Source organism: Centrocercus urophasianus, unplaced genomic scaffold (assembly GCF_019232065.1).
Source record: "Centrocercus urophasianus isolate 14NV4802_14NV808 unplaced genomic scaffold, USGS_Curo_1.0 seq_2, whole genome shotgun sequence".
NCBI classification, from domain to species: domain Eukaryota; kingdom Metazoa; phylum Chordata; class Aves; order Galliformes; family Phasianidae; genus Centrocercus; species Centrocercus urophasianus.
The window spans coordinates 4,222,851-4,240,555 of record NW_024884755.1 but is presented as its reverse complement, the minus strand read 5'-3'; the positions used below and the strand labels follow the sequence as shown (position 1 = coordinate 4,240,555).

At 39.7% G+C, this 17,705-nt stretch overlaps 1 protein-coding gene across 1 annotated transcript; it reads right to left on the bottom strand.

Annotated features, from left to right (window-relative positions):
• Positions 1-1,082: 1,082 nt before the first annotated feature.
• On the bottom strand, positions 1,083-14,638 carry BRD7 (bromodomain containing 7). Its single transcript, XM_042821390.1, has 17 exons — positions 14,535-14,638; positions 14,063-14,271; positions 12,852-12,981; positions 12,422-12,479; positions 11,068-11,212; positions 10,188-10,298; positions 9,654-9,838; positions 8,647-8,770; positions 7,960-8,035; positions 7,040-7,147; positions 6,379-6,511; positions 5,523-5,634; positions 4,343-4,393; positions 3,264-3,375; positions 2,959-3,102; positions 2,158-2,301; positions 1,083-1,293 (listed from the first exon to the last, which is right to left on the bottom strand). The coding sequence occupies exons 1-17, from the start codon at positions 14,581-14,583 to the stop codon at positions 1,229-1,231; spliced, it is 1,956 nt and encodes a 651-aa protein (XP_042677324.1). The 5' UTR covers positions 14,584-14,638; the 3' UTR covers positions 1,083-1,228.
• Positions 14,639-17,705: the final 3,067 nt, after the last annotated feature.

Genomic DNA, 17,705 nt, shown 5'->3' with positions numbered 1-17,705 from the left:
TGAACAGGAGCTGTATTTCTTATACCCCCTATAGAATTAGTAAACTTTTTTTAGTTGCAAAGTGATTTGATACATATATTTAAGAGAATTCATACAAGTAGAAAACACATACTGAGAGACTTGCATTCAACAGCTGAAGTATAATTTCAGTGCTGTTTTCTGCCACCTGTGGCCTCCTACTGCACTATATGATAGGTATGTGAGGTAGGTGATTAGATGCTAAAAACTGAGCCAACAATGATTTGGCTGGAACTGTTGCTTTACATCTTGTCTTCTCTTGTAGCACGAAAAAAAGTTTAAATATAAATATTAATGGAAAACTCACTCCCTTGAGAACATCATGGTAATCAGCTACAATTAGCCACTGCTGTGGAAGAAAACCCCAGTGATTATTTTATTAGTAAACTAAAACCAGTCTGCGACAGTTGAAATTACTGGGGAAGTATTCAGGGTGACAGTTCAACCTTTTTAGGAATGAATTTTAAGAATTGTGTGAGTTTTAAAAAAAAAACAAACAAGAAAGCAGACAAGCACCTCTGCAGCTCCTTTATATAGTGGAGGAAGAGGAAAGGAATTATGAAGATTATGTTGGACATAAGGCTGGAGATTAAGTGGAATTTGTTATTCTGCTTTACCTTTAAGTTAGCTCTTCATTTCAGCTTCATGCCACTTCACATGTTATAAACTGTTAATCAGATGGAGATGAACTACTGTGTATCGCTGCTGTAAAGTCTAAAGTAACATGGAATCTTAACGTGAGTTAATGTTGTAGGGTAACAACAATTAAAAATACCCAACATTGCCTGTTGCAGAATTATTTTGAAAAGGGAGTCTTTCACATTCAGACACTAATTATTGTCTCAGTCAGATTCAGCTACACAGTGTATGTATCACGTTTGGAAATTGGTGGCCGTGTCTTTGCACGCTATACAGGCTTGTTTTCACATACACTCTGACTTTTCCAGACACACAATAATGGAAAGAATTTAAATGCAGCAGAAGTCCTATAAAATAATAAAGAATGGCAAATGAATAGTAAGTGCATTTTTGAAGCAGAAGAAATTCTAATACAAACAACTCAATTTCAAAAATCATCAGTTCCAAAATTTAATAAACAAAAGTAGTTTCTTTAACACACAATATACACATGCCCAGTGAATGCACCTGAAGGACGTTTATCTGGTTCTTAAATAGAATCAAACAAACACCTGTAAACTTAACTGACGCTTCAGACTGTAACTGGACCACATTCGTTTTCAGTGATGGTGACAGTCTTTTTGGGTTCTTGAAACTCTGAAAGTTCACAACAGACACCAGGTCAGTTAGCACGTTTACCACTTTTCAGTGACAGAAGAGCACAGACAGCACAGTATTTCTCAGACACTCGCTATTTGTGTAGACAGTCCTGAGTTAACAGTGTGTGTTCTGTTTGTCCACGAGTCTTTTTTCAGTTGTGTTTGTTATGTGGCCTCTCTTGCAGTACACTGCTATGGAAACTAAATTGCTCAGTAATTGTAAAGATTTCTCAGTTTCATTGAAGCAATCTGGTTCTTACTAAATAACTTAACTAAAACCTTTTATAAGCCACACCTTGAGTAAATTCATTGTGTGAGTTATCTTTCTTGAAACAGAATTCTTACCTGCCTTATAAACTGAGTACAAACAAATTCTAGGTGTGTTTTCATAGTTTACACGACCTATTAAGCCACTGCCACAAGGGGGAGATCTGATTCTGGCACTCATTTTCCACTGCCCAGACTCCTAATCCAGCACAATCAGTGGTTCTTGCTAGATAAACGAAGTTGATGCTGTCAACTAGAAAAGCACTACAGCTGGCCAAAGTAAGCAAAAAGGGAGCAAGATGTCCTCATTTCAGCAAGTGAGTAATTTTAACTCTTCTCTTGTAACTTCACTCTAAATGCAAAAACTAGAATTTAATGGAGTGCCAAGCTTTAAAATTTGGCAAATATATAAAATAACTATTCTGAGTAGTTGAACCAAAGTTCCACATATCCAAAAGATTAATTTTGAACTGAGATTTTTAAAAGTGGAGAATAACTGAAAGCTGAAACCAGGTGAGTTGTACCACAAGCCATTCTAATGATTTGCAGATTGTGGTTTTGTTTTAGATGCTACCCAACAGTTTTGGATACTCACCATCTGTCAAATCTACCCCACTGTCTTCCGTATCAGGTAAAGGAATTGAAATTCCCATTGCTTTCCGGATTCCATACGTACTAACAATGTCTCCTGGAGTCACTTGTTGTGCCAGTTCCTTCAGATTGTTGGTTACTCTCTCCGCTAAAAAAAGGGAAGTGGATGTACTTGTAAGCTGCATATACAAACACACACAAAACTGCCGACATGAGTCTTTCATCTTATTACCAGTGTTTAAATACACAAATGCAATTGGACCAACACTGAAGCATTTTATCTTTTCTCAGTGAGCTGGCTCCTTCAGATCATGTACGCTGCAGTTGATACTGCACAGTTTAGTTTTACTTGCAGAACTGACACCCTTTCTGCATAGTCCTAACATGGAAGGCTTCCATTACCTGTATAACAAACCAATGAGGCAGGGAGCTTTGCTCAGATAATTAAATTAATGATTGCTGTGAATTGCCATAATAAAAATAGACCAAACCTGGAATAAAACTATCCTTACAATAAAAACTTGGTAAAATGTACAAAACATCTGTTCAGAGACACTGGAAAAATCGTGAAGTTAGAGGTGCTTGGCTATCATCTGCCCCGTGGCACTGAAATAAACTATAAGATAGCTCAGTTACTTGTACTTATTGTTTAAAACCTTCATCTGGCTTTCCATACAAAAAATGAAATATAAATTCACATACTACATCAAACTGGACACAGATTCCACTCTGTTACACCTCTGCTTTAATATAAGTCAGGACTTCATCAATTATGCAAGAATGAGCAGAAGAAGTATTATCTTACCCAAGTGCATCTCTCTGTAAGACGGACCCAGAAGACAAATCATATTAGGGGGTGGTTTTGTACTTAGCCGTTCATTTTGAGCATCCTGAAGTTCTCTCAGAAGCTTTGTTGTTTCATCAAGTTTCCTCTGGAAGATTTCAGCCTCTGTTTATAGAAGAAGAGTCCCTGACTAAGTAAAGAGGGTAGGTTTACTTTATGATATAAAATGTACTAAGGCTGACCGTGCAGAGAGATTGAGAACATCAACTACCTTTCATCAGAAGTTAAAGACACGTATCAAAATTGCAAGTACTGTGCTAACTTACCCTCAGAATCAAACTCTTCCATAGGCATGCCAAAGTTTGTAACAGCTTTTAGGGCTGTTAGTCTGTCATTATTAGCAGAATCCAATCTTGCAGCGATATCAATTTCCATAATCTAAAAGAGCAAGTAATAATTCAGATAGATAATATTTAAATCAACCTCAAAACAGCAAAGTTGTTTTGGGTAAATCAGAATGCTAAGTTAATTAAAATTAGTCTGCTCAAAAAAAAAAAAAAAAAAAAAAAAAAAGCAGTACTGATACCCTATGAAACATATGAAACATTCATTGCTCTCTAGCTACTCAGCCCATTATTATGTTTCATACTTAGACAGGAAGGAATTGGCATCTGCCAAAAACAGTGGGGCCGTGCACAAACGATGTGGTAAACTAACAGCAGCAAAAACAATTGGACTATAAACATGAGCTCACCTAAGACTAAATTGATGAACAATCTGACAATAAAAGTTAAAACCAATGGGGAACTGATAGGAGATGAAGGCTTCAGCTCTTTCCCTGTACTACTGCACTTTCTCTCTGAACAAAATTTGTTGGGTGAAATGATTGTAATGCTACACTGCATGCCTACAGGGACACAAGCTCCTTAAGAAACTATCCCAAAGGGAGCTGTGTATCACTGTCTTTGACACTTATTACAACCTTATGTTAAATCAGGTTTTTAGAGGGAATGGTACAACTACAGCTTCCACCCAGAAGATCGAGTGTGTGGTCAAGCAATCACAAATATATATGAATTTTTTTCTAGTTTTCTTGACAAAGTCAAATTTACATAAGACTGACTTTTGGAATATTCTTGTGCTCCAGATGCCCTCTGATTCAGCAGAGGTTCATTAGTTAGGATAGTATGGCTAGGTTGTGGTTAGACTCAATGATCTTTAAGGTCTTTTCCAGGCTGAGCAATTCTATGACTCCATGCATTTGTCAGAAGTGACACAGAGCACATTTACATGCAAAGTTTCAGCGCTGCTTCGCAAGCTGCAGGGGTTTTGGCTGTTGGGATAAGTGAGGTGTTAGACGCGTGTTTCTTCGAGCAGCTTACAGATAGAAAAATTTTACCCTTACCTCTTTTAATGCATCACTTCTTTCATGGGGCCCTTCATCTTCCTCTAGGGGCTGAATACAGAAAGGATTTTTAAAGCAGGCATTAAAACTAATCTTTTCCTTAAGGTCAAAGTGAACCTTACAATGTGGTGGTTTTAATCTGAGGTACATGATGCAAGCTCTGTAAAACCAAGTTACAAAGCAGCTGTTTTTAAACAGCTTTTTTCAGATACCAATATTTACCAAAATATATTATAGTACACATTTTACTGCTCTTTGCAAATATCTACATGTCTTTCCCCAGTGATATCACCTCAAGGGGGAAAAAGGGAAAAAAAAAAAGCAGCATGACAATCAGGCTGAAATATATTGTTTCAATACATAACTGCATTTCTCTTAATATTTGCAACAACAGTGGTCAAACCCTGTAAGCCAATGGCACAACTGAGTACAACAGAAGTGATAAACGTGTAATGCAAAGCAAAGGTCTGAATTGGAGGCTGGGGCTCTGATCTTTGCTCTGTGAGCTGTTCCCAGAATTAGTTTCAGTTACGTACAAATCATTACTAAAAACCTATTATTTGTTTATTACCGGAGTGTCCACTCAAGTCAGAGTAAGCTAAAGCAGTATTTAGGGGTAACTACTTTCTGGAGAGACACAACTAATCGATGATTTACAAATTCGGTCCCATATCTTGCTCATCAAATCAGCCCCTTTGATTCCAGTCTTGTTTGGCACACGTGGATACTGAAGTCTCACAAGTTTTTTACTATTCTTCCATAGCACATATTTGAGTTTAAAAGCACTGCACTAACTAATGGGGAAAATTAGTTAATATTCTCTTAAAATAAGCAGTGGTGCTAGCAAACTTCTCATGGAAACAAACTAAGAATGGTGATCACCTTGTCTCTAAGCTGATCACTGCTGTTTTCTTACTAACTGTAATAGGCACAAATAGAACAGCTGGACAAAGGCTATGAGACTCTGACTCCATCTACAATATTTGATTTTCACATTTCTCTAATTAACAAACTATCACAATATCTTTCTAGAAAACCTATTTGCTGGAGACAGGTGTCTTCACTTTCAAATTTCACTGTTAAAAAGGGAACCCCTCGCTAGGATCAGTGTCATCATTTTCTAGCTGTGTAGCTTGTGCACCAGGAGTAACAACTAGAAAACTCACAAGTTCACCCTTACCGTTTCTAGTTCTCTGAGAGATCTTGAATGTCCTCCTTTAGTTAGAACATCAAGCAAGCTATCAGCCATTAAGAAAGGATAATCTTGCGATTTCATCAAAAATTCATGAATACTAGAAGATCAAAAGATAGTTAAGACAACTACTTCTGTATTCTGTATTCAAGAGAAAAAAGTTTTGTTAGGTAAAGGGTAACCAATGCCTACAGCATGGGAAACACAAAAAGTAGCAAAGAATTTAACTGGCTTGCCTTTTTTTTGTATTGCCTAGAGCTTGTAGCCTAGGAAAACATTCAGATTCAAGAACTGAAAAACAAAAATCTGCATCGTCAGGTAACTGCATTAAACTGAAAGCAAACTTCTACAGTATAGCAGAAGTTCTAAGTCACTGCCTGAAGCAGTGATTGAGCACCTGGTGGGGAGCAGGACCAACCCAGGAGCTCAGGTGCATGCAATGTACCTGAGTGACTGGAAGGGGTGAAGCCAGGATCCACCCCTTCCTAGACATCATTTAAGTGTTGGCAGTGGAGGTGAGGGCATCTCTCTGTATACCTGAGGCCTTCTGAAGGTAAGCAGATTCTTTTCTTTGTTTCTGTGCCCACAGCTGCTGTATTTGAGCAAGTCCTCACTTAGTACAGCCTAGGACTTTGCTACCCTGCTGTCACTGCTGTGCTTTCCATCGCGTTACACGCAGACACTTAACATTAGGGATTAGATGTTTCTTAACAAAAAAGCAGTAGCTGTAAGACATGGGACACAGTGACATCATTCAGCAGCACAGGCACAGTCCATACTGCAGCAAGTTGCATGTTGTTTCCATACACGACCACTGTAATGCATGCTCTAGCTGTCTGATTACCTGAATGATCCCTGATTAGAGTCCTCCCCATAGGTTGAATAGATTAAGTCAGAATCTTCTTTGCTGATGTTGGCAAATGTAGAATCATATGTCGGAGCATACGAACTGTAGGGTCCATAGTTCAAGTATGTAACTAATGAATAACAACAGTACTAATTATTACCTCTGGTATGTACATATTAGATAAACGTGAGATGAGGTTGTCAAATAACCCCTCAGAAGAAACTAAGAATGTTATTTCTTAAAGAGAAAACAAATATTCATAGAATACCATCTTTCCACCCTGCAAAAATTTTTAATAATGCATATTTTAAATGCTTATTTATTTATAATGTTCTATTCACAGTATTGTATGCCTTAACCCAATATGAAAATTCAGTCTGGGCATAACCAGTTCTCAGGTTTCCCACTATGCTCCTTCAAAGCCAGCAGAAACCCCTGCATCTCTCTGGTATTGTTTCTCTTCTCATTCTAGATCAATCTTCTATTGAATACGCTTCCCCTTTTGTATGTGTAAATTAAGCTAGATTTTGTGATGTGCTCTTCAGATGTGTCATAAACACATGCAAACTGAATACTAGTAATGAGATCAACATATTTTGTTTATATAACAAGGAGGATTTATAGTGTTTCAAAAATAAATAAATCAATCAGCACTTGCCTGGAGTAACCTTGTTTCTTTTATCTTCTTTGAACCCTTGTAATGTATTAACTCCTGACTGAAGTCTTCCTGCTGTCATACCCAGCTTTACAGGGCAGTAACCTGGTTCTGCAATAGCATACAATCAAAATACAAGACTAATAAGGCACTGTTAAGTGACACAATAAGATGTCCAAGCTTATTTAATATTTGCATCCTGTTTAGTCTGAAATTTCTGGCTACAACTCAGAGCATTGTTCTTCAATTGCTTCATATTAAAGACTACACGTAGTTTTAAATATGAATTCAAACCCACGATAATGCACTGGTTAAGTGGCAACACTGGCTAAGGGTTAGTTTTCTTCCTTCCTGCCTCCCCTAACAAAAGCTGCACTGTCTTGCTGAGGTTTTCCTACTGCATAAATAAGAGGAATTGAGAAGTTTTCAGAATAGTTTCTGTCTCATGTAGTCAGCTCAATTCTGCAGTAAGGTGACAGTTAAATGATTGAGCACCTGCATTCTAGCTAGTGACACCACAAAGATGGCAGTGATGAGACAAAGTCATTTGGAACTCAGACAATTCCCAGTTCTGGGGAGTCTGTGATCCTCTGGGTCAACAGACTGCACTCTGTTCTTGATCCTGACTTATAGAGAGTCCAGGAATTAAGTGTACCCTAACATGGCTGGTAGTTCCTTCTCTCATGGCAAAAGCTCTGTTGCATCTCCCACAAACAATTCATGCAAAATGGAAGAGGATTGGCCACTGATGGTTCCCTCTTGCTGCTCCTCAATGCAGCCCCAATTGCCTCCACCAGTTGCAGCTTTTTAAATTCAGATTATCAGACTATTAAGAACTACAGACATTTGCCCATCTACACCAGCAGGAAAAAAAGCAGCAGAATACTTTGGTGTGATTTGTTACCTGAACCATGCAAACTTACCTCCTGCAGTAAGATCAACTGGGTTAAGAAGACCCAGAGTTGTTGTGCCATCTGGCTTTCTTCTTTCAAACGCACACTGAAATAAAATCACAATTTATGTCACCTGACAAAATTCACAGTCCTTAAATTTATAGAAACAGCTAATGAAAGTTGTCTTATCCATAGAAATTAAAATGGATTTGGAAAGATCAGTCAGACTTAGAAGTGAATACTACTTCTTCTTCTTTTTTTTTTTGTTTTTTGTTTTTTTTTTTGGTAAAAAAGCCTTTCACTGGATAACAGTTACTGATCCAGGCACAAGGGATAAAGAAGTTACAATAAATAATAGCATTTCTATAAAAGATAATTAATAAGATATGTAACTCATACTTGGTAGAAATGGGCCCAGTGTTACCAAAGTGGATTCCTTCTCCTTTGCTCAGATATGTGGCTGCTTCAAACACAGGAGTTTTTTTCTTGAAATCCCTAGCATTCATCCTCCTCTATTACTTTATCTAAGAATGCTGAAAACGTAACATGAACTTGCTCTGCTGATGACATTCAGCATGCATTCGACTGACGCTCTTCCTGCCTCCTGCCTTTACACTGACATTACCAGTCGTGTGTAAAATGATATAAACTGCAGTAAGAGCATGCCTTGAGATTCAGTGATGCTACCTAAGCCCAGTTCAGGAAAAAGTGATTTACCTGGCTGTTTGCAAGTCGTCTTGTTAACTTTCCTCCAGATTCTCTAACAATACGATCAATCTGCTCTTGTTCCCTCTCCAAGCTATTGATTCTTAATTTGTCTTCAAGTAGATCTTTGTCCTTCCTATAAATAAAACCAATGTATCTTAGTTAATAGCTGTAACAGACACAAATGGCTAAGTATCAGGAACAGGGCAGTGGATAATTTCTTTTTGCAAACTGCTTTTGTAGACAGCTTCCCCCCAATTAAAAAAAAAAGATGCATTTAATAGGACTATTTAATAAAGAAGGAAAAAATGTGACAGAGTCTTAAACCCATGAATGCATTTTTTTTTATGATAGTTATAGTAAAAGTATCTGTTTAGCTTAGTTCAACCATACAGATGGATACAGTTTGGCATGTCAAAATTTATATCATTGCTCTGACAAAACAAACAAGGATGTTTTTGGTAAAAATTAAATGTTTCATACTCTGTATTTTAGTACTTATACTTTCAAAACTAGGAAAATGAAGTCCCTAGTTTTTCTGAACATTAGAAAGGAATGTTTCTAGGCATTAAAATTTAATTAGAAAGTAAATATTCCGTAGCTACACATTTGTAAGTATTATGCAAAGAAAATAGTAATTGGAACTTGAAATTGGCTGAAGAGTTATTTGTAAGGAGATACTTAAAAGGTCATGTTTGCAAGTTATCTTCAGAACAGTACTATTTACATGAAACAGACACTAAAACTAACAATAACTGGTAATAATAACAGAAAATAACTGAAATGGTTGTTGAGCAGTAAAAGATTATCCCCATGAAACATGATGATATCCTATAAAAGACTTCCAAATATACTTTTTTTGGTATTTTGACTTTACATAAATGTTATTCCCTTGAGATGAAGGACTGTTAGAGTATACCCAGTACCAAAGAAAACCACACCTCCAAGTCCCCAGTAAGTCAGCTTATTTCAGTGGCATTAAAGGGGTGCATCTTCTAAACATTGAGACAATACTTCACTTTTTGTGTTCCTTGTTAGGTGTTTTGAAAGCTTTGGTATCGCCATCCACAGGTTCTCCTTTGTCTTTTCCAGAACCACTTTCATCTTCTCCACTTAGCTGCAGTTCTACCTTGTCCTTCTGTTTCCTTGTCTTCTGCAGATCAGCCATGAATTCTATACTTTGTTTCAGGCTCTGAATCCTCTCCTAAAAAAACACAATAGAATCCTTCTGTTTCCTGCTTACATTAATCTTTTCCTAACTTAACCACAAAGAATAATTTAACTTTAGTTCTTTCTTATGCTTGCAAGTATAAAGGCAATTTAGAAAAATCAAATATTAAATACAAATATGTTATCTGGTAATATCTCCTTCTCTGGAGATATTCAAGACCCATCTGGATGCCTACCTGTGCAGCATGCTGTAGGGAGCCTGCTTTAGGGGGGCTGGACTCAGTGATCCCTTCCAAACCCTACAATTCTGTGATACAACTCTGTCAAAGCAGCTTTTTTTTTTTTTTTTTTTTTCAATATTTTGTTTTGTAATCATTTATTACCTGGCTAAGTATCTTCATCCCTGAGTGCAGCAGTTTTTTTGCAGCTTTGTAGTAAATGGTGTCTGGTTTGTTGTATGTCATTGCATTAGTACACATCAATTTGAAGTTATCCTGTACAAACGATTTTGGAATGAAAGTTAAAGTTTTACAGTATGCTGTATTATAATCCTTGTTGCAAATGGTGCATCCAGAGCTTTAGCAAAAAAGAACTTCAAAGAAAAACCAGTGAACTTATGATGTCTAACAATAGGCCAGTTTCCTTGCCTATATCCCTTTACTGCATAAAAATGTACAAGAACATATAAGCATGTTTTACAAAGTAGTAGTTGAAAGCATGACCCCAATTCCCCACCCCAACCACTGCACACACGGTACTTTCAGGGCCTTTGATCCACCAGACACTACAGCACAGGGTTAAGTGCCTGCAGTGAACAGGACTGAGCTAGTCTGGCCTTTGCTACTTGTGGTTCTACATCCCTAGATAAGCTGAGCAGCTAGCACTGAGGTGACAGGATGCCAATGATGAAGTAACTGACAGGCAAATTAAGCCAACTCCTTGTTTTTCGGGGAAGTCTGCTACAAATGCTAACGTTTTCATTCAAGTAAAGATCTAAACTGACACACTGATGGACAAGCTGATATACATCCTGCGTAAGAAATGAAGACATCTGTGTCATCTTGAAATACATATTTACAAACCAGAGGTATGCTTCCTCTTCTCTTCCACAGCTTAGCTGCTCACAAATAAGTCAGTAAGAAACATTTCCTCAGGCACAAGTACTGGTTCTTTTTGGCAACTTCACATTATCCTAAAATTGTAGAGCTCAAGTACATTGCACACAATCCATCTCTGTAGTCACAGAGAAATTCATAGAATTACCTTTAATTCTTCTATGGACTGGTACCCATTGTTCTTGATCTTCTCTTTCATAGTACTAAAATCCATTGGATTTTTAATGATCATGGAGTAGCCAGGGGCAATAAAATCAGTCACAGGAAATGAAAAGAAAGAACTTGGATCCTTTCTGTTAAGATATGAAAGGACATTTTTATGTTTCAACTTTATAACAAAAAACATATTGAGCTCAGAGTTAAATAGAAAGGAACAGACTAAGTTGAAAAAGAATCAAAAACATGAAGCCAGAAATGGCTTTTGTCAGCAGTCTTTCACTTCTGAAGGCTGGAAAGCAAACCCTGATACCAGAAAAGTGCTACAAAAATATCATAGAAGTTAGTTCTACATTTTGGTAACTATCCCCAAGAAAATGAAAAAGAAAAATACAAATAACATGCTTTTGAGGTTTTTCTCTTCACATTTTTTTAAGTTAAAGTTAGGTCAACATAAAACAAAGGGAATTAATGTGATAAGAATGCATACTTGTCATTCATTAACTAGCTTGCTTACTCTGAAATTAATCAAAGGGAATAAAAGCTACAATAAAACATGCATTCAGAGTTATGTTCATTTTCAGCTTACACAACTCTAACAGCTTATTTAAAATTAAACATTCCCTGATATTCTCTCCTTGGGATAAAGCTAGATTGATAACTTGGTGTGAATTTCTCTCCCAGAACTGTTCATTTTTATTTTCTTTTTCCCTTTCCCCCGAACACTGTAGTTTCAGACTGGCCTCCCACGCCAATGTGGCTGAATTCCTCACTGTTACTACATGCTGGTGAAACCACTGCTGTTTCAGGCCTCCTCCTGTGGCTTAGTATGGATTTCCACTCCTAGCTGCAAAGCGTGTGTAGACAAACATTTTGATAGTATGCTGTCAGTTTCCCAATCTGCAATCAAGCAGATGCCTCCCAAACAACATTTTGAGCTTGATATGGTAAAATAAGACAAAGGTCTTTCAACCACTGTAAGACATACACTAATTCTTGACTTTAAGAAGGAATACCTTGAACCAGAGCTTGCTTGAAGGAACTGCTTCTGCAAATCTGATTATTTTAGTCAAAATATATTTGGTTAATAAGACATGATCTACATTTATGAAGCACGTACTTCCTTTTTATAGTAAAAATTGGTAAAGAAATGAAATTACAGTTTTGGTAACTTTATTCCAATCTCACAGGGAAAAGAAGTTCTTATATAGAAAATATACCTAACTTTCCAGTAATACGATATGTTTTTTCCAGTAGTATTTGAACTAAACTTTTTATAGGCCTTTTCCCTTAATGTACATTAAATTCATTTAGCAGCTCTGAAAGCCTGTAGCATGGACACTTACCTTTGTAGCTGTCTCATGAGTTGATTCAGAGCTTCCTGAAGCGGTGTCTGCTCCACCTCTAGACCAAAAAGAATTGTGGATAGGAAGGATATGAAATGGAACTGACTGCAAGTGATACTGAACTTCCAAGATATTAGTCATCAACCACACAAAACTGATCTTACTTGAGAATTCAGCGTAAACAAATACAGTGGTAAAAAGCAGGATACGTAGATATACTTTTCTCATTGGCCTCAACATTCTGCACATACTGACAGGGGCAGTAGATACTACTTTTTCAAAACAAATATATGGTAACAGTTTCAATAATTTTAAGAACTGGAGAAGAACATGGGGATGACAAAAAATATCAAGATATTTCTTAACAAACAAAAATAAAAAGGAAGACAGTAGAAGAAAATTAGAATTCACTAAAGATTTTTTTTTCTACCTTCCTGTTTTGATAAAGTACTCGTTAATGGTTTCTCTGGTGATAATTCCAATCTGATAGGGGTCTGACATTTCAGTTCCTGCTCTCCCTCACTGTCTGGGTGTTCTCGATCGCGTTTCCTTTTATCCTCCTAGAAGGAGAAAAATTGCTATAAAACCTCAGGACCTGCAAAACCAGCGTTATGACTGCACGTAACACTCCAGATTTTTCAAAACAACCTTGCACAATGAAAACAAAACAAACCACAAAAAACCACACCATGTTTATAAGGCTTCAGAAACCCTGCATTCTTTATGTACTGTCTCCATCTACTGGTCAATACAAAAATTCAGCATACAATGCAATCCATCATTGAGTGTTTATTTTTTAAACATGACAGACAGCTTTAGAGCGTGACAGGAATGCCTCCACACAGAGAATTGTCTCCAGAGATACCTCTGGGATGATTTTGAAGTTTATACAAAAATTAGTAAGAGAGAGGTAGAAAGTTTAAAATGAGATTGTAACCATTTCCTTCACAGAAATGTGTTATAAATACAGATCAGATAAAGAAGGGAATTACATTTTCTTCTTAATTAAGAACCAGTGATGTCTTAATTCTATTTAATATAAATCGATTTATTTAGACACAGCATTTATTTCTGCTTTTAACTTTCTGTGTGTTTACACTAGCCAGTATTTGAGATGAGTTTTCACACCTTTTTCTAGAAAATCTGAAACAAAGGAATTGGCAAAACCAACACACAGAGTCTGAACACACTGCAGCGTTAAGAAGGCAATCAGAGGGCTGGAGCACATCTCCTGTGAAGAAAGGCTGAGGGAGCTGCCCTTGTTTAGCTTAGATAAGGCTCCAGGAAGATCGCATTGTAGCCTTCCAGTACTTGAAAGGAGCTAACAAGCAGGAGGGGAACCGACTTTTTACACGGTCTGATAGTGACAAGACAAGGGGAGGGAATGGTTTTAAACTAAAAGAGGGGAGATTTAGGAGAGATGTTAGGAAAAGAGTATTCACTCAGAGGGCGGTGAAGGGTTGGAACTAAATGATCTTTAAGGTCTCTTCCAACCAAAACCATTCTCTGATTAAGGACACAAGTTACAGGCGGGCATACCTGCTCTCTGTCTGGTAATAGGGGCAGGCAAAGTTGAAGGTATTTTTCTGTGGCGGTGTTGGTTTTTTTTTTTTGCTAATATACAAAAGCACGAATGCATACCTTAACTTTTCTCTTTCTTTTCTCCTTCTCTTCTCCAGGAACTTGTTTTTCTCCCTTCTTCCTCTTTTTCCTTTTTCTGTCCTTGTGCTTTTCATGCTCGGATTTGTCCTCATACAGACTGGAATCAAGACCCGCGCTTCCAGTGGACAGTTCGGCAACTTCGTTCCCTCCAACTTTCAGCACCAGCTTCAGCGGCTTCTCTACGTACTCTTTAACGCAGCAGAGAAACGAGGCGTCGAGCGGCGCGGACAACGCGCTCCCCCCGCACCCCGGCCGTCCCTCCGCCACCCCCGCCCCGCAGACCCGTAACCCCGGCCCTCCCCACGCCGTTTCTCCCCTCCCTGCCCGGCCGCGGGTGCCCAGGCCCGGCCGCGGCTCTCCGCCCGGCCCCGGCTTCCCTCTGCCTTTGAGCCGGGCCCGGCCGGCAGGCCCGAGGCTCGGCGCCCGCTTCGCGACCCCCTTCCCCACCCACCCTCGTAGGGGTGCTTGTCCGACTTGTGCTTCTTGTGTTTCTTCCCCATGGCGGCCCGATAGACCGCGCGGCCGGGGCGGATACCGGCCCCGCCGAGCAGCGGCGCCGCGCGCACCCGGCACGAGCGGCGGCGCGGGGAGCCGCGGCCCTGCAGCGCCCCCCGGCGGCTCGGCGGTGCTCCTGCAAATCCTGGCGCTGGCGCAGGCGTAGAAGCGGGTGGTGGCAGCCGGGCGGCGGGGCCGTGCCGCGTGGTCGGGCGGTGTTTGTTCCGGGCGGCTCTGCCTGCCCGGCCTGGTGCTACGGCGGTGCTGCTTCTGCAGAGCCGTCTCAGCCTCCATTGCCCTCCCTTCTGTTCACGGTCGCGTGGGCGCGCTTCTCTTCACAGCGCCTTTCCTCACAGCACGCCTCGCGCGCGCGCCTCTCCTCACAGCGCCTCTCCACATCCCGCCGCGCTCAAAAGCGGGCTGCAAATCCTGCCCGGAGCCACCGCCCGCTCCGCTGCCCGTGTCCGCCCTGTGCCGTCCCTCCCGTCTCTGGGATACCGCACCACTCCAGGCAGACGGCGGGATTCAGCCCCGCTGCTCCTGCAAATCGCCCCTGCGGAGCCAGCAGCGGGACGGGGCTCCCTGCAGCGCCTCACAGCGGCGGGGTAGCGCTTTGCTCCTCAGTTGCACGTTGACGGGGAACGCATCTGTGTTGTCCGTCGCAAGTTACAAATAGCTGCGCTTTAGGTATAAATGAAGGCCTCCTGGGAGCTCTCTTAAAGTTAGCGGTCGTTACTGTTTCGGCAGCGCTGCCCCAGCTGCTGTTTCTGCCCGGCCCGGCTCTGTGAGGCCTCGTGAAACGCCGCCATGTGGAGCTGAGTGCAGGAAGGGATTGCATCCATCTCAGGACAAGCTGTAGTTTTAATCCCACCCAATGATGCTGTGAGTACTCCCTGGATTTGTTGAAACGCTTGTGATATTCTGTAGCCGAAGAAAGTAACAATTAGATGTTAATTAGGAACACATATCTATACATCTTCATAAAGCTGATTTTTAAGGTTTGAGGAACGTGTCCATGGTCCGTGGCTGGGAACGCGATGAGATGTGATGCTGTGTGCTCTCCTGGTGAGCTCTGCTGCCGTTTGGTGCGGTGCTCCCAGGGCTTGGGGTGCTCTGGAACAAACCGCAGCTCTCCTGCTTAATCTCATTCCAGTAGTTTGAAATTCAGCTGTAACACACACAGTTGTTTTTCTAATTTACATCTGGGTCCTCTAGTACTCTCATCACATGTGCAGCGAATGCTCTTAAGTGTGCTTTGGTGAGATGCAGAGGGCTTTTGCCTGGGACGTGGCCACATGTAGAAACTACAGTGTAAATGTTTAAAGGACATGTTTTATATGATGAAAAAAAGTTGCTATATCCTCTGTTCCCACAAGAAGACTGGCAGACTTTCTAAGCTTTTTTCTTTTAAGTGTGTATGGCAAAACTATTTGTTCAATTTCTTTTCTGAAATTTACTGACTAATCTTACTCTGAATCTAACCATATTTGAAAGAGCTATATGCTCAGGAGTAAGGTGGGATAGTGCCAGCACTGACAGCTGCCTTTTCCAGGTGTCTCATTCAGTAGCATCTCCTGGATCAGAGAAAGATACATTTTTTTAACTGGTAGTAGAGGCACTTGTTTCTAGAATATACACCATTTACACCATGCTCTCCTTTGCTCTAGCTTGTCTTTCCATTTGAAAGATATGTGTTTCTTTCCCCTCAAAAATACAAATGTAGCCCTTCAAAGTACAGCTCAACTGTCAGAAACTTGTAAAGAAAAGATTCTGCTTTTCTGTGCATTGTTCAAGTATTGCTGTTGGGCTTTGTCACTTCCTTAAGAACTGAGTGTATACGCATTTCTGCCTACTCAGCTGGCTCTGCTCTTACCTGTAGGACCAGAGGAAGGCTAAAAATCCCTGCATCCTCTTCCAATACATGATGTCTTCCCAGCCCTGATCAGGGGAAGCCCTTGCAGTTTCAGGGGGACTCAGCGGTGCAAAGGACAAAGATAGAAGTTCTGAATGTCCTTTAAATCGGCACAGAGGCTGGATGCAACTTGGAACATTTAAGTGTTTCAGTAGTAGTTTGTTATGTTGCCATAAAGGAGAAAGATATAATGTGGCCTCCTATTTTCTAGCAAAAGATTTTCAAATGAGATGGTATTTTTCAACAACAAATCACATTGTTTCCAAAGTACACCTTCGCTCAGTAAAAAAGAACAAACAAACAAACTGGTAGTTTCCAAAGTTGACTCAAGATAGCTAATGCCTTGCTGGTACAAGCCTTGCTGTGTGTCTGGTGCCTTCACAGAAGAGCAGTCAGTGTGAACAGAGCTACAAACTTCAGAAGATGAAATATTCTTTCAGACTTACTGCAAGTCTAACTGTTTAACGTTTTGCCAAATTCACATCTGCTGGAGTTGTGTACTTACCTGTAACTTTAAACTTCAATTAAAACAAAACTTATTATATACTATTATTCTCGACAAAGACTTGGAGGATTCCCTAGAATCTTAGAAGTCAAATATTCAAATAGTCTAAATTTAAAGTCTGATGATTTGTTTGGAAATCCAACTCTCTAACTTAAGTATTCATCTATTGGATTCTATTTCATAGTTCTGTGACATAGTTCTAGTACCTATATTCTAGGCATTACGATTTGGACCTAGTTTGGCATGCAGTGTACATTCTGAATGTCTGGTGTTTGTAATGCTTCCTGAATGTGCTGCTCTGCTGTTTCAAATTGTTATGGCTGAATGGCAAAGAAAGAACACTCGTTTCTACGAAAAGTAATCCCATGTCATTTACTCACAGTAACAAGCAAATGTCTTTCTAGCCAGGATCCTTAAGGCTGTAATAATCATTACAACGAGGTTCTTATTCATTTGTAATTAGGGAAGGTTACCTATTTTCCACAGAGCTGTGTATTGATCATGCTGTTGGACTTCTGCAAAAGTATTTGCAAAAGTCTGTTTTCTAAGTATTCTCCCTGTGATCTTGCCCAACTCCCCTGGGGACTTCTTTTAATACATTTCTTTTTAAGTGATTTTATGCTCCTGGAAGAATACCTTGTTGCATAACTTGGAACCTAAATAGCAAAATTTTTGCTAGATGTGTATGAGATTGCATGAAATTTAAACAT

Coding starts and splice junctions, on each gene's coding strand:
- BRD7 (XM_042821390.1), bottom strand. CDS start 14,583: ATGGGGAAGAAACACAAGAAGCACAAGTCGGACAAGCACCCCTACGAG. Junction 12,480..12,851: donor TACTTTATCAAAACAGGAAG/GTAGAAAAAAAA, acceptor TTTTTGGTCTAG/AGGTGGAGCAGACACCGCTT. Junction 10,299..11,067: donor AGTCCATAGAAGAATTAAAG/GTAATTCTATGA, acceptor TCGTTTGTACAG/GATAACTTCAAATTGATGTG.